The sequence below is a fragment of the Prunus dulcis genome, chromosome 1 (genome assembly GCF_902201215.1).
Source record: "Prunus dulcis chromosome 1, ALMONDv2, whole genome shotgun sequence".
Classification (NCBI taxonomy): Eukaryota; Viridiplantae; Streptophyta; class Magnoliopsida; order Rosales; family Rosaceae; genus Prunus; species Prunus dulcis.
The window spans coordinates 41,583,791-41,606,924 of NC_047650.1; the positions used below are offsets into that span (position 1 = coordinate 41,583,791).

The window sequence follows — 23,134 nt, forward strand, 5'->3', positions numbered from 1 at the left end:
ATACTTATACGATATGTGTATGGATATGTTCCAAAATATCCTAGACTCGAAAAAACATAATATCATCAATATTTCATCCATATTATCGACATTTTAGTCCTTGATTGTGATAGATAATAACATAATTTCAAGAACATAATTTCACCTACTTTACATAAGAGCAACTCCAACGCAGGAGTTTGGCCCGGGCAACAGGCCCCAATCAGCCCAAGTCTCGCTCCAGCGCAGCCAAAGCAGCCCGGGCAAGCTGCGGGTCCCACGAGCCCGGGCAGGCCCAAGGGCGAAAATCGACTGGGCTTGAACCCGAGTTCTAGTGACGTCAGCGCTGACGTCACGACGACGTCAGCGCAGGTAAATTCAAATTTTTTTACCGTTGGCGCGTGTAATACACCCGCCAACGGTAAAAAAATTTAACTTCCGTGCGCTGACGTCGTCGTGATGTCAGCGTTGATGTCACCACCAACGGTAACCTGCCACGTGTCAACACCGGGTGGCTCCGATTGGATTTTTTTTCAGAAATCCTACGGTTCTCATTTTTTTTTTGCCAAAAAATTTAAAAAATATCTGAAAAAATTCTGTAATTTTTTTTAAAAAAAATACCAAAAAAGCATGTATTTTTTCCCTATAAATACTTAACCATTTTATCTACTTTCAACACCAAATCTTCATACAATTTCTTCTCCATACAATATTTTCTACTCTCCACTCACATAATTCATTTTCCACACCAAATCTTCATACAATTTTTTCTCCATACAATATTTTCTACTCTCCACTCACATAATTCATTTTCCACACCAAATCTCCATACAAACTCATCTCCTTCCAATATTTTTTACTCTCTACTCATATTTTCCACTTTCCACACCAATTCCATACAAACTCTTCTCATTCCAATATTTTTTACTATCCACTCACATTTTTGTACTACTTTCCATTTGTAGAAAATAAACAAATGGCATCTTCTGTTGAAATCGGAGGCTCGTGGTCAACCCAGGAAGATATTGCGTTGTGCGAGTCTTGGGTGAACGTTAGTCATGACCCTATCACGGGCAATGAGATGAAGTTCCATCATATGTGGAGCAAAATTCATGGAGAATTTTGTTAAAAATCGGGTTCCATTCGGACCGAAATGGGTTTGTCTAGTAGATGGAAACTTCTAAACAAATAGTTAGGGAAATGGAGAAATGCCTTGACAAAAGCAAGGAATATATAAGAGATGGTGTGAGAGGAGTGGTGTTGATGGTGTAGTTTTATAGAGGGATTCAGAAGATAGAGATGACACGTGGCACAAGTTTAGAGGGTGAAAATCTTATCTGAAATCTGAGATCACTGTTTGTAAAAAAATATCTGAAAATCTTATCAGACATGGGACACGTGACACAATTTTAGAGGGTGAAAATCTTATCTGAAATATGAGATTATAATTTTTAAAAAATATCTGAAAATCTTATCTGACATGGGACACGTGACATAATTTTAGAGGGTGGAAATTTTATCGGAAATCTGAGATTATAATTTTTATTAATGAACATCCGAAAATTTTATCTGGAATAAGACACGTGGCAACCGAGATTCTCATCCGAAAATTTAATTACAAAAGATTATCAAAATTAATGATTTAAAGTATAAAAAAAATAGGAAATAAAGTACATTGAATAGTAATTGCCCTAGACTTGCCCTAGACTTTGCCCTCGTGGGTGGAACCACAAATGGCAAGGCTGACACTATTCACGTGAATAGTGGCAGCCCTTGCGTTAAACTTTGCCCTCATGGGTGGAGTTGCTCTAATGACCAAAAAAGTAGTACTTAGTTTTATAATAATCTAATTAAAACCTCAAAATTACACACAATGTCACTCATTCTAAGTCAATCACACTATGCCACGTGTCCAGCCTCCGGAAACTCATCTCGGTTAGTCACCGTTGCCCATCACTTGCCAACCACCCCCGCCTCTTGCCGGTGACAAACTCCGTTGTCATTTATTCACCTTAAAACAAAAGAAAATTTTGTATGCTTGAAGGGACTTGAACTTTGACCCTAGTTCCGCCAGAGCATCCACCAAACATATAAATAGAAGACTGCCAACAATGTTTACGAGGGTACTTACACCAAACCAAAATCTTTTAACAAGCAAAAACCTTTTATTTTTATCATGTTTCTTTAAAATGCTTTCTTAGGAGTAAGAGTAACTATCGATAACTATCGCAAACAATTCCAGAAACCATTCTAGGATTCGTGGGCGGTCCCCAACTCATTTCATTCATCAATATATCAATAAGGAAGTTCTTTTGATGCCCCGCATTTCTGAAGTATTTTCTTGAGCACCATCGAGTCCATCGAGATACCTTAAGATACCGCATTTCCCAGGCTGTTTGAACCCACGGAGCTACCAAGCTCAGTGCCATCATCGCTGAGCTATCGAGTTCGGTGACCCATTTGCCATCACCAACCGTATTTACCAACCCAACCGCCATCTAGTTTAGGTTGAGACTTGTTCCTCATTTAGCCAACAATTGTTTGCAAAGAAGTCAAATCACACTAGTGCATTCATCCATCCATCCATTTATCTATGAACCATTCGCACGACCATCCGTGCTGGCGCAACCGCATACCACACTTACACAAAAGCAAGACGCCTTTTGTTACGCCTGATTCCGCCGGACTCAAATTTTGTTATTTCACTACCGAAATAATGGCGGAGGAGATTTGGAGTTCAACAAAAGTATTAAAACAAGTCATGTCCATCAATCTCGTAAATTGGTCCGATGTAAAGAGCTCATCTTTTAGAAATGCACTGCCGATGAGTGAGAGAGAGAGAGAGTTCATGGGAAAATGTGACTTGTTTCTAGTGCAAGAAATTTTTTTCCCTGCCGTCCAAAAAAAAAAAAAAAAAAAAAAAACTAGAGAATTCGAATTAATACAAATCAAAATTTTATTTTGGATTTAAGAGCCCAAATTTCGATCGGGAAAAAAAAATAAAATTAAGAGCCCAAATCCAAATCCACGCCTGCTCAAACGGGCCCTAACTCTTCGGAAGTTTTCGTATTAAAGTTAGGCCCATTCTTCATCAAAATAAAGCCCAAAAACGATGCAGCTCAAAAGCTAAGGACTGGAAAGCATTAACGGACCCAACCCCCCCAAAATCACAGATTATCAAGCGCAAGCAAGAGGAGACGAACCCTCACTCTCACAAAATCAGACTCGGCTGCAACAAAGAAACCGATCGAAACACAAACGAAGCAATCTAAAGCAGGAGGCAATGGCAGACAACAAAGAATTCTTCCCACCCCAGTACGACGTGAACGCCAAATGGGACGCGTGTCTCGATCTGACGGTCCGGCGCTTCGTCTACTCTTCCTTGGGCGGTGCCTTTGGGGGTCTCCTTTTGTTCAGTCAGTTCTTCCTTTTCCCTTTACTTCTCTGTTTAATTTCTCATTACCCACTTTGGCTTCTTTGGTATCACCTCATGAGATTTTGTTTTTATCTAAAAAGTTTCATTAATGGTGTTTATGTCCTAGAGGGTGAGCTAGTAAGTTTAATTTCCTTTTCACTCTAGGGTTAGATTGTTATAAATACACCCCATGTATTTTCCAGAGATTGGAGAATTCTTGGTGCCAAACCCCTTTACATCCTTATCATTTATTTTCTGTTTTTTTTCATTGTTTTCGCTTCCGCTAAATTACCTAAACACTCAATTCACCCATATCCTACATCAAATTTGGCATCATAGCAAGTTTTCGTTTTTCCTTGGGCCCGAAATTTTCAACTCTCTTTGTCTGCACGCCGTGGGTCAATTGTATGGCTCCAACTAAGCCTGTCAAGACAGACTAAACAGAGATGGACTACAAATGGATTGTTCAAGTTCTGGAAACTCTCACAACACAGGTGTCAGAGCTGACCACCCTCGTCCACCATCCCAAATTACCCTTTTCTAGGATTTCTTAATTTAGGTTGAGAATGGAGTAGGTTGAGCTACTTATATCATTGCAAAATGATTTCCTTTTACACAATTTCTAAAAACGAAGCATACTGTGTAAAGTAATATTTAGGGATTTCTAATGGAAGTGAGTGGGATCCATGCCTAATATATAGAAGAATATGGTAGATACAACTAATTAATTTGGTAGAATTCACAACCTACGTTATGTTGGCCCTCAGTTCACCTGCCATATTCCTGTGACAGGACGTGCCAATCTTAAAAATTATGACCACTAGGCATTCTGGATTCATGGAAATGTTATAAAATCAAACTAATCCAACATATGGGCATGTACCTGCATCTAATATTCTTACCAGATGCCATGTATCATAGTTCATAAGCCATGAAGGGCAGGACTTTCAAAGGCATAAAAATCAAGGGTAACCATATTTTTACAGTTCTTTTTCCCCCTTTTCCCCTTGGCAGATTGTTGAATTCATTGAATGCTCTACCTAATTATCATGAGCTTGAGACCAATTTTGTTTTTTTTCATGTTATTGAACCGAGTATATGCTTTAACTCTCCCAAAATTAGCAATCTTGAATTAATCAGTGTACTTTTGATGTGTCTTACTAGGGAGTCCTGTGAGTCGCTGGGCTTCTGTAGCTTTTGGAGCTGGATTGGGCATTGGATCCGCATACACGGAGTGCTCTCGTTTATTTGAGGGATCTCCAGCGAAGTTGGCTGCTCCTAAGATTATTGAGACTCCTGCTCCTCAGGTACTGATTTCTTCCAAGTAAACTCAAATAATTCAGGAAAAATTTGAGTTACACTGCTTGAGGTTTGGACTTATTCCACTTGGACCCAACAACTTTGATTTATTCCACCTACACCCCTTAATGTTAAGGGAAGAAATTCAAATTGACAATCAAAGGGCAAGACTGTCATTTCATACTAAACAAAACAATAAAAAAGCATCTCTCCTCCCTAGCCCATAAGAAAAGAAAAAGAAAAAAGAAAACACACGATTGAAGGAGGGTGCCTCCATCTCCTTACTCAGCCTCTTCTCATCCAACCCCACTCTTGGAGATGTTTTATCAATTATCTTTTATTTCCCAAGTCATGGTCATGAGCTTCCTCATTGGCTGAGGTGCTTGCTTGTGTGGACGCATACTTTACGGACTCGATGGCCTTAGTTCTGATGTAGGACACCTCTTGCTTTTAAGCTTCCACGTGGGATGCTGAGGAAACCCCCTTTCTACCTCATTCAATTGGTTTCCCTTGAGAAAAGTGAACATGCTGCATTGAATTTTGAAATCGTTCCCCTTGTTTTTTTACAAACCCAACTGAATTAAACATTTGACCAAAGCATCAAAAACTTCTTCTGAGCATCACATTGAGACAGTCCCATCTCTTCAAAGAACAAAACTAGAACTCAAACCGTACAGTTGATTTCAATTTTCTTCTTTTTTGTGTTGAAAAAATAGCACAACTCAAGCTCTGATAACCTTGTAATTTGAAGGTATATATTTATTTTTCTGATGTATTATGAAGGTTTCATCTCTTGGTTGTCATTCATTTGACATTTATTTTGGCATTTGATTTATGATCTGGGTGCAGGGAAGTTATTTGATGTAGTTTTTCCTCTTGTTTCCAGGACGGACAAGATTGAATTTATGCAAGTCAAGATAACCCACAGTTTTGTGATTCAACTCATGGGTTTTTGTAGACTGTTTATGCCTGCAATGGCTTTGATTAAGTAGTACAAATACTGTTTTTGATTGATAACGATGTCACCTGATCTACTTCAGACTTCATACAAATTTGTTACCTTTTGCTTTGTAACCCTGTCATTATGTCGAACTTTGTATGTGGAAAAAGGAAGAAATAATTGCATTTGGGGGAAGCTTTCTTACTTCTGCAACTTCCTAGGAAGAAGTTTGTGAGTAAGCAAAAGGAAATTTTGTCAGAAATATCTTTGACGCGCAAAGTCGCTTGCTATCTTGTTTATGTGCCGTTTGATTTCAATTATTTCTCTATGATATGGTGATAATATTTCAGTTAAAGTGGTTCTGCTGGGCAATGCTGAATAAACATGTAGTTATTTGTTGTGCTGCATTGTTCTACTTTTATAAGAAAACATGGATGCTTATGTAAATATCAAGGATTTCAGAAAATCGAAAACCACTAAAACGCTGTTTCTATCACAAGTCCAGAATCAATGTACTTTGGTTTTTTCTTCTCTGTGGTCCATATGGCCTCTTAACACGACCTGGTCATCCATGACCATTTCATATTCTGCTATGCTATTATTCACCATCCATGGCCGTAGCATCATCGACAACGAAGAATATAATAAGGTTAGAAACTGGGAATGTCATCTTGGTTGATGACCAAAATGTCTTTTGATTGTCGAACTTGAAAGACGAACAAAATGTCTTTTTTGATTGTCCAACGGATACTCAGGTCATAGTCCTATATTATTTAGTGCTAATATCTTGAAAATGCTTCTATATATGCATGGCAATTTCACCATGTTATGCACCAAGTTCAAAGATTGCCCTTAATTCTATTCTTGTGATTAAGTCCAAGTTCTGCAACCATGGTTTTCGCACACACTAAGTTCCTGTCATGTTAAACTATTCTGCAGTAGTCTCTACATAAAATGATCTTTATAACTTATTCTATATGACTCTACCTTTTCATAAATTCCCTTTGTGTTATGAACTTTTTGTTACAGGGGAGAGAGCAGTGAGCAACTTGGCTAGGTTTGTATAATGCCAGTTTAACATCAAGTAAACCCTTTTGTTTATGAGATCTTGAAACAAGTAAGAATTCAGGAGGAAAAACTCAGGGCTCCTAATTCCATGCAAGACTTTAACCAACTTTTTTCAGACGGGAATGAAAATCATGGTATTTCTGCTGCTTTTGGTGAAACTCAATTATGAAACCTTTTCTAGCCACTTATTGCTCAAGTTATACCATGATTGAGACAACAGCTTAATTATAGGGCAACTTGTTTTTACTTTTTGTCGTTTCTTATGAAAGAAAATAAATAAATAACTTGGGTTTTGAGAAGAAAAAAAAAATTTTAATCCTTTTTTTTTTTGGGGGGGTTTTTCTTGAGCAAAAACTAAACTTCCTTTAGTTCAGAAGGAAAAAACAAGCTGTGACTGAAGAAGTCAAAGAAACGCATGGTATTTTTTCTTTAACATGTTAACCATGCATGAAACGCATTTGCGGATAGCCTTTACTCTACCGTCATCCATCAAATTAGTTTTCTTTTTCTTCTTTTTTATGGGGGACTCAAATATAAATGTCGACAATTTTGAGCACAGAATCTAGGAAACTGATTCCCGTTAACCTCAAGCATCCAGATATCAATAATAACTCTAATTTTGCTTCAATAAAATACTGTATTCCCTCATTTACAATGAAAAACTAAATTATACATCTATACAGTTTACGAAAAGAACCGTAAAGAAAATTATGGTGTTAGTACAACAATTAGCTAGTATGTAGTACCAGATAGGCAAAAGGTGGAAAAAGGTGACCACAAAGGCTCAAAGTGGCACACTGTATTACAGAACAGATCTTATCTGCTGATCATGCGGTTGAGCGGTTGAATATTTCCGTTGATCAGCTTCAAGAATATGCTCAGTGATCGTCCTTTGTATGACAGCGTCCGGCATGATGCCACTAATTAACATACGGCCGTACAAAATGAGGGCTTCTGCCATTCTTCCTACCTTGCAGTAACCACGAATCAGAATCCCATATGCTATTACATCAGGCACCAAACCCCTTTCTATAGCACAATGAAACGCAAGGGATGCTTTCTCCGTTAGTCCTCTCTTGCAAAGACCATCCATGAGGATGCTATAACTGACTATATTGGGAGACATGTTTTTAAGCATCTCTTCGTGCAGGTCAAATGCACTTTTCATGTTTTCAGATTTAAAATAACCATCAATAAGACAACTATATGTGACCAAATTGGGGTCGGGATCCTTTTCCAGCATTTTATCAAACATCAACATGGCATCATCCATGTTACCTTCTTTGCAAAAAGCATCAATCAGTATGGTACAAGTAATGGCATTGGGTTTATACTGTCCCTGTATCAGCTTTTGAAAAAGTTGAACAGCTGCATCTAACCTTCTCAGAGAGCAATAACCACAAATCATTGTGTTGTACGTAACAATGTCAGGTTCTGGCCCACTTTCAGTAAGTTGCTCAAAGAGTTCTTGTGCAGCTTCTAAATAACTTTCTTTGAAAAGCATATTAATGAGAACATTATAAATGGCAATATCAGGACTTACTCCATTTCTTCGCATCATCTCTAGAATTCGGAGTCCATAATACACATGTTTCTGCTTGCAGCAACCATCAATTAGTGTGCAATGCATAACAACATCGGGCAAGAACCCCTTCTTTAATGATTGGAAGAAAAATACTAACGCATCTTTTAATCTCCCTACTTCAGAGATACCCTTAATAATCACAGTATACGTCACCATATCAGGTTTTATGTTATAAACTCCCATTTGGATGAACACCTTCACAGCATCACTTAGTCTTTTTAATCTACAGAAACCATCTATTAACATATTAAAAGTATAGATATTGGGCTTTACACCCCTATAAACAGCCTGAAAGAAGAACCTAAGAGCATCACCCATCAGCCCCTCTTTGCAAAGGCCATTTACTAGCACACCATAAAGAATAATATCAGGTTCATAGCCAGTCTTGATCATACTCTCATACAGGTAAAATGCATCCTTTAAATTCCCCAATTTGCACATTCCATCAATCAAACTACTGTAAGTTAGAATGGATGGCACAAAACCACACTTCACAATCTGACCGAATATGCCACAAGCCTCCATGACCTTACCATCCTGACACATACCATTTATAAGAATGGTGTAACTAACAGGGTTTGGCGAGATCCCTTCTTTCAGCATTCTTCTGTAGACCTCCACTGACTTCACCAAGTCTCCAATTCTCACATAGGAATCCATAACAGAACTGAAAATGACTACATCCAACTTAATGCCGCTATCTAATGCCTCTGAAAAAAGTCGAAGCCCCTCCTCCAATTTCCCTGCCTTAAAAAGACCATCAACTAGAATACTATATACAACCAAGTCAGGGCTGACACCCTTCTCTATCATAACCTTATAAAGCTTAATGGCCTCCTCCAATTTCCCATCCTTACAATACGCGTTAATCATCGTGCTGAATGTCACCACATTTGGCTCCGGACCACCCATTATCAATACATTAAAGAAATCATCCCCAACTCCAATCTGACTTTCTTTACAAAGACGCTTTAAAATCTTGTTACAAGCAACAATATCAACCACAAAGCCTCTTTCAATCAATGCGGAATGAAAATCCAAACCCGTTTCAACTTTACTCTTGTTTAGAAGAGCAACCATAACAAACTCATACACACAGAAATACTGTCCTCTCAATGCTTTACACACTTCTCCATATAAATCAAGAATCACATGGACACGATTTGAATCAACCAAAAAAGTCAACATTCTGGATAACACATAAGGAGATACCGGAACTCCCAATTTACACACATGAATGAATGTCTCAATAGACGAATCTAGCATCCCATTCCGACAAAAGTTCTCAATCAGAAAGCTATAAAGATCACTAGAATCCGAAGCATAATTGGGAGAAATCTCAGAAAAAGCAGCAAAAAAGTGAAAATGAGTCCCAAATTGGTGTACCATTGTATCGAAAAGGTGTGAAGCCGGAGCGAGCTTTCGGTGACGGAGCAGCAGATGAATAAGGGCACAAAAGGACTGCGGGCAGTGGTGTAAGCCGAGAGAGTTGCGGGACCAATCAAGGAAGCGAAGGGTGGAAATGGGGTTGGATTGGAGGCTGAGAGGAATGTGGTGGACATGGTTGGGCTGTAATTTGGAAACAAAATGGGAGTTCAAGAGTTTGGGTTTAAATTGGAGACATGTGTTTGAGATGTGGTGAATAAGAGCTTTGCAAGAGAATGGAGAATAAGGCGAATAGAAATGAAGAGAGCGGCATGTGAAGAATAATACGTTTGAGAATGAAGAGGAAGAGGAAGATATCATGCTTTTTCAAACTTCGACATGCTTTATTTGCTCATGAGCCAACTACTCTTCTTCACTAGTACATATTAACAAACCCAATACCAAAACAAAGCATGAATCAGCACACCGCAAAAATGACAAATTAAATCAAACAGGGTCATATTAACAAACTATCTAAAATCTAGAACCCTAAAACAAAGCACAACAAATAGGGGTTCTTGTGACTTTTCTAAATGAAATGAAACTGCAGAGACTATTCATGGGTATCTTCAATAGAAAGAAGACTTGAATGCAATAGAAACAAAATTGAACAGTGCACCAAAAAGGAGAACGGAAAATAGTTCAAAAGAAATATTTGTGGTATTGCAGTTTTATGCTTCTAGCATTGATACATCCTTATTTATGGTGTTGAGAGGAATATTTGTAATGCTCTTGTATGACTAAAAAAGAGTATATGAAACTTTAATCTTTCATGACTGATCAAAACAAATATTTTGCTTATAATCACAGAAGAAACAATTACCAAAACAAAGCACTTAGCACACCACAAAAGTGAAAACTTAAATCAAACAGGGTCTTTAGCAAACAAACAAAAACAAACAGGGTCATTTAACAAACTATCTAAAAGCCAGAACCCTAAATGAGACCACAGAAAATAGGGGTTCTAGTGACTTTTGTAAATCAAATGAAATTACAGATGACCATTCATGGGCATCTTCTGTAGAAAGAAGACTAAATGCAATAAAATCAAATTGAATAGTGCACCAAATAGAGAAAAGAAACAGAGCTCAAAAGAAAAATCCCCCAAAAATGAGAATCATAGCAGTTTTATTCTTCTAGCGTTGATACATCCTGATCTATGGTGTTGGTTCATTATGAGAGGAATATAATGATCCTTTAGTGCAACCAGAAAAGAACATATCAAAAGAATATTCTTTCATTACAACTTGTCAATGGAAAGATTTCAACTTTTCTTCTGTTAGAAACGATCAGTAATTAGTTTTAATTTTTATTTTCTCTCATACTTTCATACCAAAAACCCTAAAATAAAAACTAAACAGAGTTTTACCAAATGAAAATAATTGAAGAGGTTATAAGATTGAAACCAAAACAAAAATGGAAGGCTTATGACAAATTGAATAACAGGAGACAGAGATATATTACCAGTAATTGGGCAAACCCTAACCGCTCACCCCTAACCCTGCATTTACTAAAATAAAAGCATAAATTAAACTCCAGAAAGTACAAATTTCACAAACGGTAGCAAATAGCCACACCTGTAAACTGTGAGTGAAGAACCCACCCACTCAAGTCCAATGGTGAACTTTCAGCAATATATGCCAGTGCCACCCACTCAAATCTTCAACCTTCAGCAATTTCTCTTCGTCTACTCCTTCCTCGCAACGGCGTCGGTTTCTCTAAATTGTGCACCTATTTTTTTGGGAAAAAAATAAATAAATAAAAAAGAAAAGGATTAAGAGTATAGCCGATCGGCTATACTTCAAAATAGAATATTTTAAACGTATAGCCGACCGGCTATATTACAAAAATAGAAACTTTAACAGTACAGCCGGGCGGCTATACTTTTAAAGTATTCTATTTTAGGTATAGCCGCACGGCTATAATCGATGAGTATATTATATTAAAAGTATAGCCGCGCGGCTGTACCCAGAAACTAGATCTATGCTCCGTATAACGGTATAGCTCTAAAATGGAATATTTTAATGGTACAGCCGCACGTATATACGTTTATAGTATAGCCTCTTATAGCCATCCGGCTGTACTCCAAAAATAGAATATTTTAAAAGTATAGCCAGCCGGCTAGACTCGATGATTTAAATTTTTTATTAAAGCTAAAAAATAATATAATTGATGAAGTTAATTAAAATATAATTACAAACTATCATCTTATGATCAACCAGACAGATAAATTATCCAAACCCAAAGAAGCATACTGGAATCGGAGTCTCCAGTAACGTGCTGAGGTGGCTTTACCACCAATGTCAATTGGCAGCAGCTGTAACACTTTCACCTCTATGATCAATATATATATGAGTTTTCTGGAATCTAACAGGTATTTGCAACCAAGCCATCATTCAGCCAATTTCTCATCATCATGAAAGCCTGCTCTGCATCTTCGTCTTCTTCAAACGATTGAGGTCGGTGAGCAAAGCCATGACCTCTACCCTTGAAAACTACCACCCTGGACCCCCTGCCAATGCTTCTCTCAATACTCTCTAGGACGTTGACTGGACAGAGTGGGTCGTTGTCCCCGGAAATAAACAAGATCGGAACCTTAATATTAGATGCCACAGACTTATCGATCCTTGTTCCATAAAAGGAGACCCCAATGCCAAAATAAGCGCCCTGGTCCTGGGCTAGGACTTCAATCACTTTGCCACCTCCAAAGCAGAATCCTATCAAGCCAAGCTTCTTTGAGATTCCTGCAGCCAAAAATTCATCAACCATCCATTTTGCAGATGTGGCAATGTCTTTTGCAACCCTCTGAGGTTCTTGTTCCGAGATCCACTTATCAAAAAGATTCTTTGGTCGATCCTTTGTCCATGGATCTCCACGAAATAGGTCTGGAAGCAAAACACTGCATTTTTTTTTAAGAAGGACAAAGTAAGTATATAGAATTGAGAAATCTTGAAGAATGATTGCCCTAAAGGACTACTAATGGCAACTCTAACAAGAACACCAGCATTGCCATTGGAGTTAAAAGCAGTGCATAAATTGTAAACTGGTCAGTACATAATGAAATTTGAACAACATGCGTGCCCTTGCAGCATCACACAAAATTATATATAAATACTCCTTAATTTTAGTTCAAGGTTAAGCAACATACTTGTAACCACTGCATGCAACGCGATAGGCAAACTCTCTTGTGGATGAATCTTCAAATCCAAAGATATCGGACAAGAGAAGTATCCCAGTTCCATTATTATTTTTCACTGCCTTGAAGAGATAAGCATTGATGCTATCAACACCCTCACCAACTGAAAGTTCCACTCCACTGACTAACTCACATGACTCCTCATTTGCGTTGTCTTCCACTTTTAGTAGGCTACAAGTAATTTTTCTGCCTATATTCTCTGTAGATGACCTCTGACAACTTGAATTGCATGCTCTCTGAACACAAACTGAGCTTTACAGTCAAGGTAGTACTTCTTTATAGAACACAGCAAATAAAATGTTCAAAGTTAATGAATAAGTACAGTTCAACATTCATCACAAGTTATCAACATGATCAATTCAACATGATTAAATATTTAAATAGATGTACTAGATATGAATGATGCTAAAACATAGCTGTCATCTTCTAATGTAGTGTGATTTCTCTATGTACAGCAAAGGACAGTGCTCAAAGTAAAAGTTAACAAGTGAAAAATGATAAAAGAGTTGGTAAAACATTTCAAATTAAACATTGAGCTTCTTTATCTAAGAATCATTAAAATAATAAAAGGCTTTGTTATCTGTTAATAGAATAAAAAAAAGAAGGCAAGGAAGAGGAAACACTTCAATAAAGGCAATGCAGAAGTGAAGATGCACATACAAAAACTGCACATATATAGATCATGTTCCACACATGTTTTCAACTTTTCTCAGTAAAACGAAGAAATTTACACAAACGATGTCAGTTGGAACTTCCGTGGATGCCAAAATGGGTTTCGCAAGAGAGCCAGCACCATATAATGAAGCTTAAATAAATCAATGAAATCTGAAGCATTATCTACCTATGCATACTGTGCTAAGCAAGCTCATAAACCGAGCCAGTCACGAGTTTATATTCTGTTTCAACTTGACCAAACCCATGAATCTGTCTCTTTGAGTTTAGGCATACTGACTCAAATCAAATTAAATTGAACCCAGAACCACAAATCATGAAAGGGGTCTATCTGATGCCAAATTCAGCAAAAGAAGCCTAAGCCATTAAACTTAACAAATAAAAGAAAAGAATAAAAGTACATATAAAACTGAAAAGATGGAGAAAAAATAACGTACTGATCCTGAAGAGATGTGCAGAAGAGGAGAAGCGAAAGTTGAGAGGAAACCAAGTTGGTGATGGCGAGGGGTTGGCTTTCGAAGCAAGAGGTGACGAGGCGTGGTGCTCATGGAAGCGGAAGAGAGTGGGTTTCCCGCTCCACTTCCAGTTGAGTATAATCCCATCTTTCTGCTTCTAGACAAACGCCCTCTCCTCCTCCTCCTTAACCACTTTGTTGCTAGATATCATATCTGTCTTTCTTTCTTCAAACCAACGCCCGCCTCAAAAAAAATTTCTTTTCTTCTTTTGGTTTTAAATTTCTTTTAGTAAGCATTTATATACAATTTTTTCGATTAAAGTGTCATGGCCGTTTATTCTGTTACCGTGCCCCCTTTGTCCCATATCTAATATTTTAACTTAATAAAATCCATCCACTCATGCCGTTTATAAACAATTATTATGCGCGTGACAGTAAAAGTATACATCAATTAATGGAGTTATTAACAACACATCTATATATATAATTTGCTAAATTATTAATTAAATATCAGAAAATATCCTTTATTAATTCAAACATTAAGAATTGAAATGATTAATTAAATAAGGATAATACGGTAAATTCACATTTTCTCATATTTAAAAAAAAATCAGATAATAAGTCATACTTTTATGGAACATAACTACCGTGCTATCTTTTCTTAATTTTAAAAATAATAATAAAAAAGAAAAAAAAAAAACCAATTGGCATGGGCCAAGGGGCTAGTAAAGAACTAAGAAATGTCCAAATGACCTGTTTGCCTTACATAATTATGTCCAAGGATGTGAGCCTTACACACAATCACATCTAAGGCCTTGATGGATGTATAACCCCTCAACCCCCTCAGCTCCGATTTATTCAGCTATCCTCCTAATCAAATGATACAACATAATCTCAGCCAAGTAAGTTGGCTGCCCAAACCAATGGAGCTTCGCGATTCCGGGCCTCTCTTGTGAGATGCCGGAAGGCCGAATACAAAATCCCACAACTTACTGCATCTCTACTGATTGTATAGCCAGCTTAGCTGCAACCCTGGAGATATTATCTTTAACAAATTCTAGGGAATTGTCTAGCCTCTGGAAGGAGTCTCTGAGATCCATTGCCCTTAACTTCTCTTGCTGCAGCTTCAGAAGTTCCGATTCAGTTGATCCTGATAGATAATAAAAAAAGAAAAATTCACATGAATACTTGCGAAGGAAATGTATATCAGGTATGATGCTTCATAGGTTCAGCTTCTATATCAAATAGTCATGAGTGTTAACCTACTAAAAGCCTTCCTACTTTTCATTGTACATGAAATAGTTGTTAAAGTGGTAGCGTACTCAACTAGTCATCAGGATGAGGATATAAAAGTCGTCAAAGAGGACTAGCAAGGCGTAGAATGAATTTTTGACATACAGTACAAGGAAAACTCTACAGTTATAATGGTGTTAATGATCAGTCTGAAAAACAAACAAATAGGCGTTGGCCATTTAAACTTATGATGCTTTGCAATTAAAGGCGTTTATTTTTATTTTTAAAGTAAGCTTAAAGTTAAACTTTTTATCTTAGCTATTACGGGTAAAACATATGTGAAAAGATGAGGGGGAGCAAAGAGGGCTCAAATTGCAAATGAAATGCTAGGAATGGTAAAAGCCATGGGAACCCCTCTGGACCTTCGGCAGTGTCAAAAGAGAACATTTATCACATAGTTCTACGTACTCTGGTGCCTTCTCCAACAGGTTTTATGGTGGACCATACAAGTCATTGAACAGGAACCACTGCAATCATAGTTGAAGAATTGCAAATAGTTTTCTGCCCAGACAAACCAGAAAATAGTGAAGCGCATTCCTAAAAGGTTTATCTTCCAAGAAAAAGGGTGAAGCTTAGACAGAGTATTGGCAAAGTAGATGTAATAAGGACATCCCTTGTAAGAACTTTGCCCTAATGTGCATGAGGGAGATCTTCAAGGCCTCAGGCATGTCACAAGTTTAAGAGAGGAACTTGTTTGTCGGGTCATAAACACATTACTATGTCCTTGACAATAACAAAGTTTGGCACTCACACATAAAATCGAAACCTTGAAAAATTCTATTCTCAAATTTTATGACAAGGTCATAATAATTGATAAACATCCAGATATTTAAGCAGGTGATTTTTCCATTAGGGCCTAAATTGCACAAAAATATGCAGTCCTAGTTCTCGCAAATATACAGAAAGAAAACTTACAGCTACATCAGTCATGGAAAATTAACTGAGACTTCAGGTGTTATATAGAATGAAAAACTATTTTGCTTACTACAGCGTCAAAGAAGAGAAATTTAGGTCAAGAAACATATCAACCTGAAATGGGTTGGAGTTATTAACTCAGGCAGTACAATTGAGGAACTAAAACTGCATAATCTGTAACAACTAACAAGAAATAGAGATGCAGAAGGGACATTTACCTGATACCGGTTGAAGTGCTGCGAAGGATACACGCTCAGCCAATGAAGGAAAGAAAGCTTCATTACAATCTAAGAGTAGTTCCTTTTCAGTCCACATTAGAGAATTGGCAATTCTAGTTTGCAACTGTGCCTCCTTTGGGGCCTAGTAGAACAGATAAACGAGCAGAAAAGAGTCAACAATTGCATGGGTATACAGTCCCAATCCAATAAACACTTATGTTGAGAAAACACGTCTCAATCGTCCATGGACCATATCTAATCTAATGGCTGTAAATTGTATTTTTAGGTTGGAACCTTATTAGACAGGCTAAATATATGAGAACATAAAAGTTAAAAAGAAAAAGAAAAAAGAGCAATTCAACAAGCCCTGATCATAGATAACAGGGTTTGCTGAGAGAGAGAGAGCAACACACCTTGAGTTTGATTTCCAATCTATTTAAACTATAAAGAGCCTCTTTTACTTGCATAACTTTTGGGTGTAATTTGCTGACACTGTCAGGAACCCTGTCCTGTACAGGTATGACAACACCTTTCAAGTAAGGATCAGCCTGCATGTTAAACCAACATTTTAGGAGGCATAAGAGTTAAAGCTACTTCTAAAAACAGTTTGTTCATGCCCAAAAGTAGTCCTTTAAACTCAATTATCATTCCCAAGACAAAGGACTAACTTCATATACGCAACTTTGTTCAGTTTCAATGTCACATCAAAAGCCCCTAATATCCTCCTCCAGGAAGCAAACTAAAGATCACACATAAAAGTGTGATGCAAATGAAGTTGAAGAACCTAATATATATTGATCACAGAAGTAACTCGTGTTTTTGTAGAGTATGGACTCATAGAGCCCTTGCTATATGTTGAAATTTAAAAGCAATGGCAGAAGTTTGAATAATCTTGGACAGCAGCTGGGAATCACTTATCAAGCCTGCATTCTGTCTATTTATACAAACCAAAATAACTTTTTAGCCTATTTGTGCGAATGTGAAGAATTATCTTCCAATTAGGTCCTTAAACTAAGACTTGAACTTTCAACCGTAAGATGAGATATGAATGGTTGACACGCATTGCGTCTTTCAGATGCATCTTATCCGTCCCCATGTCCACTATCGAATGAGAAACAGGTCCTCATTTAAAGATCTTCTAAGATAATAAATAACTATACATATCTATCTTTATCAGAATATGATATGTTGAAGACCAAATCTCTTGTTACCTGCACAAATTTCACAATCTTTACACGACCAATTCCTCTAATAGAGACTAATGCTCCAACTTCTAAACGCTCAACCTGCAGAATACTGGAATGATTTTAGTACATAAGGTCCTTCACATATTTGGAAATTCAGTCAAAGTTGGGAAGCTTACATTTTCTATAAAAACCAAACAACCATTTCTGGCAGCAAAGGATGCTTCTTCTGTTGAATTTTCAATAATGATAGGATCCAACACAAAATGCACAAAAAGCTTGTTCTTCCTCATCAATGACTGCAACGAATAGATTAAAAAAAACTCAACACTCTAATTTATGCCATCATCTGAGCAGAGAAAATGGTGCAAGACAAATGATGTTAAAAAATCTTTATATAAAAAAAGAGTAAGGATAATGCAGTTAATATAAACTATACAGTACCTCCTCCAGTAGACCCAGATACCTTGCTTCATATAAGTGCAGTGTTTTACTCTCAGAGGGAACAAGAACCTGAAATTTCAAAAGAAAGAGGATGAAACTTGAAACACACAGACCCTCAATCAGAATAAATTGTGTGAAAAATAAAAACAACAAAAACATCTGTTTCCTCCTGTATTATAAAATTGATCATTTAACCAACCCACCATACAAAAATTATCATCTTCTTTGTGAGCAAACAACAAAAACAAAAGACATTGTCCCAATGCATCAATTTTGCTATCCTTGACATATGTTTGTTACTATGAAAATATCCAATGTTGAAAACAAAAAATAAAAATCTTGGAACCCTTTTTAATTAAATTAATCTGGTTTTTTAAGCTCAGAAAACACAAACAACTGGTTTCGTAATGAGAGTGAGTGAGCTAGAAAACTACAGAGAGCTCGAGACAAAACAGAGCTTAATTAATTAAGCAAAATCAACCTCGTTCAAGCTAAAGGGAAGGAGCGGGAGCTCCAACTCCAAGGAGGTGGCCATTGCAACCATGCGGCATCGTTTCAGCCTTTTCCTGGTAAATCCGAAATCATGGGTCCGGGTCCTTGCTATAAGGCGGGAATTTTTCTCTGGGAAAAAGGGACTACTGGGCGTGAGATTGAAGGCCGTACAATTCATGGAAATTTTCTTCTTCTTCGGTTCCACTTCCAACCAACCACGGTCTGACGGGTTATCTTAATTCTGACCGCACGATGGGGAGCAGAAAAACCTCCACTAAACGGGTATGCCATGTGACGTATATGAAGATCTCAGTACTGCGAGGTGGGAAAATTAGAGGGCCAGCGTACACGAAAAAATGACACGGAATCAAACTTCTCGTGCCTAATTGACTTGAGAGAACGGACGCACTGTTTAGAAGTCTGCATTGAAAAATTATTTATTCCGCATATATATAAAATGCGGAATTAAGAATTTTTTAGGGCTCTTTAGTTTTAACCCATAAAAAACTTAACTAATTTGGAAGAAAGATAATTAATTTTGCTTAATTAATATAAAACCAAAGCCACCTAATTTTACCAAAAGGACATCCAACAACCCTAAAATTACTACATGTGCCATTGTGCTTAAATGTCAAATACAGTTTATTTAAGGGTAGAATTGTCTTATCAGTTGTTATTTTTTACCTGGCCCAAAGAATCTGGGCCTCTCTTTGGGCTAATCCAAAATAGTAGTTTTTTCCTAGGTATTAAAACTAAAACCAAAATATCCAATATCTTACAAACTAATTAATAAAGTTAATTATGTCTAAAACTTAATTTTTCTAATTTTTTAATGGAAATACCTAAAGTTATTCATTTAAAATCAAATGCTTATTTTGCTTTTTGTACTTATAGTCCATATAGTTTTTCTATTTCTATAAATAAAATGTAAATTAAATCATATAAATTACGATAGTTAATTGTAAAGGGTGATATGATAATTGTTAGCATGAATATTGACTACAAATTAGGAAAACATTGGAAGAAAATAGTAAAAGGCAGACAATTAAAGTCATGAGCGTTTATTAAGGGTTACAAAACAAAGTGGATAATGGGTTGCTAGGCTACATTTGGGTGAACTACTAAGCTTTTTATGGAGTGCATCATATTAAATTACATACAATATATATATATATATATATATCAAGAGAATTTCAATTGAGGAATTCCTCAAATAAGCTTATTTAAGGGACACTTTTGTAGGGCCCACCATATATTGTATTGCAATGATCTGAACTATCTAGTTTTTAGATTTTTAATTTGTTAGTTTTTTTTATTTTTGCAAGGATGATTTATGAATGAAGATTTAGACGGTTTGGATTGTTGGAAAAGAAATCCATATAGGACCCTAGAAGCACCATAAAATAGTACAAAGGATAGCAAAACCATCTGAAACCTAAATATGAGAGGTATAGATAATAGTGTAATCTTTAAAAAAAATTCAGGACCTGAACCAAGCATAGGGGAAACAAAATTAAAAAAAAAAAAAAGAGTAATCATGGACAACTCTTTAATCGACTCACCAAAACAGCATTGACAACAACCAAACTAATTGGGTGATGTTATATTTGTTCGATATATAATTTATAACTTGAAGTGAACCAAACTAAATCGCGGCCGCCTCTACTAGTGTAATTTGTGATATAGTGGATCACTACTGTCAAGGGCGATCCTAAGTCTAAGGCAAGGTAGGTTGTTGCCTACCCTAAAATTCTAAAAAAGAAAAAGAAAAATATCCATATGTAATAGCCCAACTCATGTGAAACATACCTATGCCCACCCAAAAAGCAACCCACATGTATGCATAACTCAAAATTTCTCTCCTTTTTAATTATCTTCTCTTTAATTATCTCCTCTTTAATTATCTTCTCCTATTGGATTTCTCTTAAAATACATACATACATACATACATATATATATATATATATATGCATCTTCAAATTTAAGATATTGTAATCAATTCTAGGGTTTATTTCAGAATGAAATATAATTTGGGGATTTTCAGAGTAAGGCTCGTTACATTCCCTGATTATGTGTATTTTTTATATTTTATATTTATGTTTATTAATAAAATTCACTTGTACCATCAAGTTTTTAATGTAAATTTGGCTAAGCTGGGTTCCGAATCGTAGATCAGCCACTACTATCACTATTAGTACTAATCAGTTGGCGGTTCGTTGGTTATGTTTGTACATACTAATCTTAGGGGGTATATTCATTTCATACTTTTGTGGATAATTAAATACTTTCATAGAATTAAAAAGTTTGAGGGTATCCAATTCATATTTTTAAAGAGTTTATAAAACTCTTGTGATATTCAATTGTGACTTTTAAAATGTCTTTAAAACTCTTGTTGTATTCAATTGTGACTCTTGTGGTATTCAAAGGATCAACTAGTGTAGTGATTTGGAGTATTTACTCCCTCAAGTAAGGTATTAGGTTCGAGTCCTAGTATCCGTGTAGTGTTTGTGAGTTTAATATGTTATTGCCCCTCTTAATAGGAAATGTCCTTAAAAAAAAAAATTGATTATATCCAAAAAATTAATGACTTTTAAAGAGTTTGGTAAGTAAATGACTTTTGTATACTTTTTTAAGGTTAGTTGTTAATACCAAAAGTTTTGCTAATTTTTTCTGTCAATAGCAGTGTGACATGTGTAGGCATGGACTATACTTAGGGACTGGCTTGGTCTAAGTTGGATAACATTTATCCTGCGTTTGGTGTATGCTTGGATTAGGACTATAATTTTTTTATTTTTTCAAAAATATCTATATATATATATGTATATATGTATTTTATAATATATATAATATATATGTATATATACATACATATAATATATATATATATATAACATATATGTGTATATACATGTATATAAGTATATTATAATAATATTATATATTTTAAATAATATAAACATACATATATATATATAAGTGTACATAGGTGTATATATGTATATTATAATATACATGGGTATAATACATATACAAATATTTATATATATGTATGTATATTATAATTTATAATATATATGGGTATGTTTATAATAATAATAATATACATGTATATACGTATATATATGTATGTATATATACATACAGCTCCGATCTCTTGGACCACAGGGGTCCAAGAGATTGTGGTCACACATCGTTGGATGTTAATCTAACGGTTCAAAAAAGTTTCTTAAAATGAGTGCAAGAGTGAGTGAACCGTTGAATTTGCATCCAACGGTGAGTGACCACAAATCTCTTAGACCCCTGTAGTCTAAGAGATCGGGACTGTATATACATATATATATGTATATTATAATATATATACATATAGTATAAATATATCATGTATATGTGTATATGTCTATTGTAATATTATACACATATATGTATATATACTTATATATATATATATATTATAATATATATATATATATATATACAGTCTTGATCTCTTGGACCCCTGTAGTCCAAGAGATTTATGGTTACTCACCGTTGGATGTAAATTCAACGGTTCACTCATTTATGACTTGAATCGGGTAATAATCATTTATGTCATATTGCATTTATATATATTATTTTGAACCATTGGATTAATATCCAACGGTGGGTGACCACAATCTCTTGGACTCCTGTGGTCCAAGAGATCGGGACTGTATATATATATATATATTACATATATACATGTATGCTATTATTATAATATTAATATGTATGTGTATATGGGTATATTATAATAATAATATACGTGTATATATCTATATGTATTTATATATTATATATGTATATTACATGTATATACGTGTTTATATGTACATTAATATATAATATAATATATATTACATATATACTTGTATACATGTATGCTATTATTATAATATTAATATGTATGTGGATATGAGTATATTATAATAATAATATATGTGTATATATCTATGTATTTATACATATTATATATGTATATATGTGTTTATATATATATATATTATATACATGTATATGTGTATATATATGTATATATGTACATTATAGTATATCAGTCCCGATCTCTTGGACCACAAGAGTCCAAGAGATTGTGGTCACCCACCGTTGGATATTAATCCAATTGTTCAAAAAAGTTTCTTAAAAGGAGTGTAAGAGTGAGTGAACTGTTGAATTTACATCCAATGGTAAGTGACCACAAATCTCTTGGACCCCTGTAGTCCAAGAGATCAGGACTGTATAGTATATGTATATGTAATAATAATAATAGTAATATATGTTATTAGTATTATAATATACAGTCCCGATCTCTTGGACCACAGGAGTCCAAGAGATTGTGGTCACCTACCGTTGGATATTAATCCAATGGTTCAAAATGATATATATAACTGCAATATGACATAAATGATTATTACCCGATTCAAGTCAACCGTTGAATTTACATCCAACGGTGAGTGACCATAAATCTCTTGGATTACAGGGGTCCAAGAGATCAGGACTGTTATAATATAATATATGCATCTTATACATTGGTGAACAT

The 23,134-nt window shown here is 35.6% G+C and overlaps 4 protein-coding genes across 4 annotated transcripts; 1 reads left to right on the forward strand and 3 right to left on the reverse strand.

Moving 5' to 3' along the window:
* Window positions 1–3,122: 3,122 nt before the first annotated feature.
* On the forward strand, window positions 3,123–5,897 carry LOC117615856. Its single transcript, XM_034345019.1, has 3 exons — window positions 3,123–3,395; window positions 4,559–4,701; window positions 5,580–5,897. Exons 1-3 carry the CDS (start codon window positions 3,263–3,265, stop codon window positions 5,592–5,594), a joined length of 291 nt encoding a protein of 96 aa, XP_034200910.1. The 5' UTR covers window positions 3,123–3,262; the 3' UTR covers window positions 5,595–5,897.
* Window positions 5,898–7,300: 1,403 nt separating this feature from the next.
* LOC117616113 (putative pentatricopeptide repeat-containing protein At1g31840) lies at window positions 7,301–9,777 on the reverse strand. Its single transcript, XM_034345327.1, has 2 exons — window positions 9,673–9,777; window positions 7,301–9,545 (listed from the first exon to the last, which is right to left on the reverse strand). The coding sequence occupies exon 2, from the start codon at window positions 9,472–9,474 to the stop codon at window positions 7,504–7,506; it is 1,971 nt and encodes a 656-aa protein (XP_034201218.1). The 5' UTR covers window positions 9,475–9,545; window positions 9,673–9,777; the 3' UTR covers window positions 7,301–7,503.
* A 2,070-nt stretch (window positions 9,778–11,847) lies between these two features.
* LOC117614785 (carboxymethylenebutenolidase homolog) lies at window positions 11,848–14,270 on the reverse strand. The gene is made up of 3 exons (XM_034343689.1): window positions 14,017–14,270; window positions 12,860–13,143; window positions 11,848–12,610 (listed from the first exon to the last, which is right to left on the reverse strand). Exons 1-3 carry the CDS (start codon window positions 14,179–14,181, stop codon window positions 12,079–12,081), a joined length of 981 nt encoding a protein of 326 aa, XP_034199580.1. The 5' UTR covers window positions 14,182–14,270; the 3' UTR covers window positions 11,848–12,078.
* Window positions 14,271–14,774: 504 nt separating this feature from the next.
* Window positions 14,775–18,932, reverse strand: LOC117613849. The gene is made up of 7 exons (XM_034342447.1): window positions 18,569–18,932; window positions 18,088–18,156; window positions 17,823–17,942; window positions 17,671–17,745; window positions 16,873–17,007; window positions 16,460–16,601; window positions 14,775–15,183 (listed from the first exon to the last, which is right to left on the reverse strand). The coding sequence occupies exons 1-7, from the start codon at window positions 18,755–18,757 to the stop codon at window positions 15,023–15,025; spliced, it is 891 nt and encodes a 296-aa protein (XP_034198338.1). The 5' UTR covers window positions 18,758–18,932; the 3' UTR covers window positions 14,775–15,022.
* Window positions 18,933–23,134: the final 4,202 nt, after the last annotated feature.

Excerpts from the sequence above, each read along its gene's own strand:
- LOC117616113 (XM_034345327.1), bottom strand. The coding sequence starts at position 9,474 with ATGTTGACTTTTTTGGTTGATTCAAATCGTGTCCATGTGATTCTTGAT.
- LOC117615856 (XM_034345019.1), top strand. The coding sequence starts at position 3,263 with ATGGCAGACAACAAAGAATTCTTCCCACCCCAGTACGACGTGAACGCC. Across the intron at positions 3,396-4,558 it reads TGGGGGTCTCCTTTTGTTCA|GGAGTCCTGTGAGTCGCTGG; the intron begins GTCAGTTCTTCC and ends GTGTCTTACTAG.
- LOC117614785 (XM_034343689.1), bottom strand. The coding sequence starts at position 14,181 with ATGGGATTATACTCAACTGGAAGTGGAGCGGGAAACCCACTCTCTTCC. Across the intron at positions 13,144-14,016 it reads TGCACATCTCTTCAGGATCA|AGAGCATGCAATTCAAGTTG; the intron begins GTACGTTATTTT and ends GTTTGTGTTCAG. Across the intron at positions 12,611-12,859 it reads GTTGCATGCAGTGGTTACAA|TGTTTTGCTTCCAGACCTAT; the intron begins GTATGTTGCTTA and ends AAAAAAATGCAG.
- LOC117613849 (XM_034342447.1), bottom strand. The coding sequence starts at position 18,757 with ATGAATTGTACGGCCTTCAATCTCACGCCCAGTAGTCCCTTTTTCCCA. Across the intron at positions 17,008-17,670 it reads AGATTGTGAAATTTGTGCAG|GCTGATCCTTACTTGAAAGG; the intron begins GTAACAAGAGAT and ends TTTAACATGCAG. Across the intron at positions 15,184-16,459 it reads AGCACTTCAACCGGTATCAG|GATCAACTGAATCGGAACTT; the intron begins GTAAATGTCCCT and ends ATTATCTATCAG.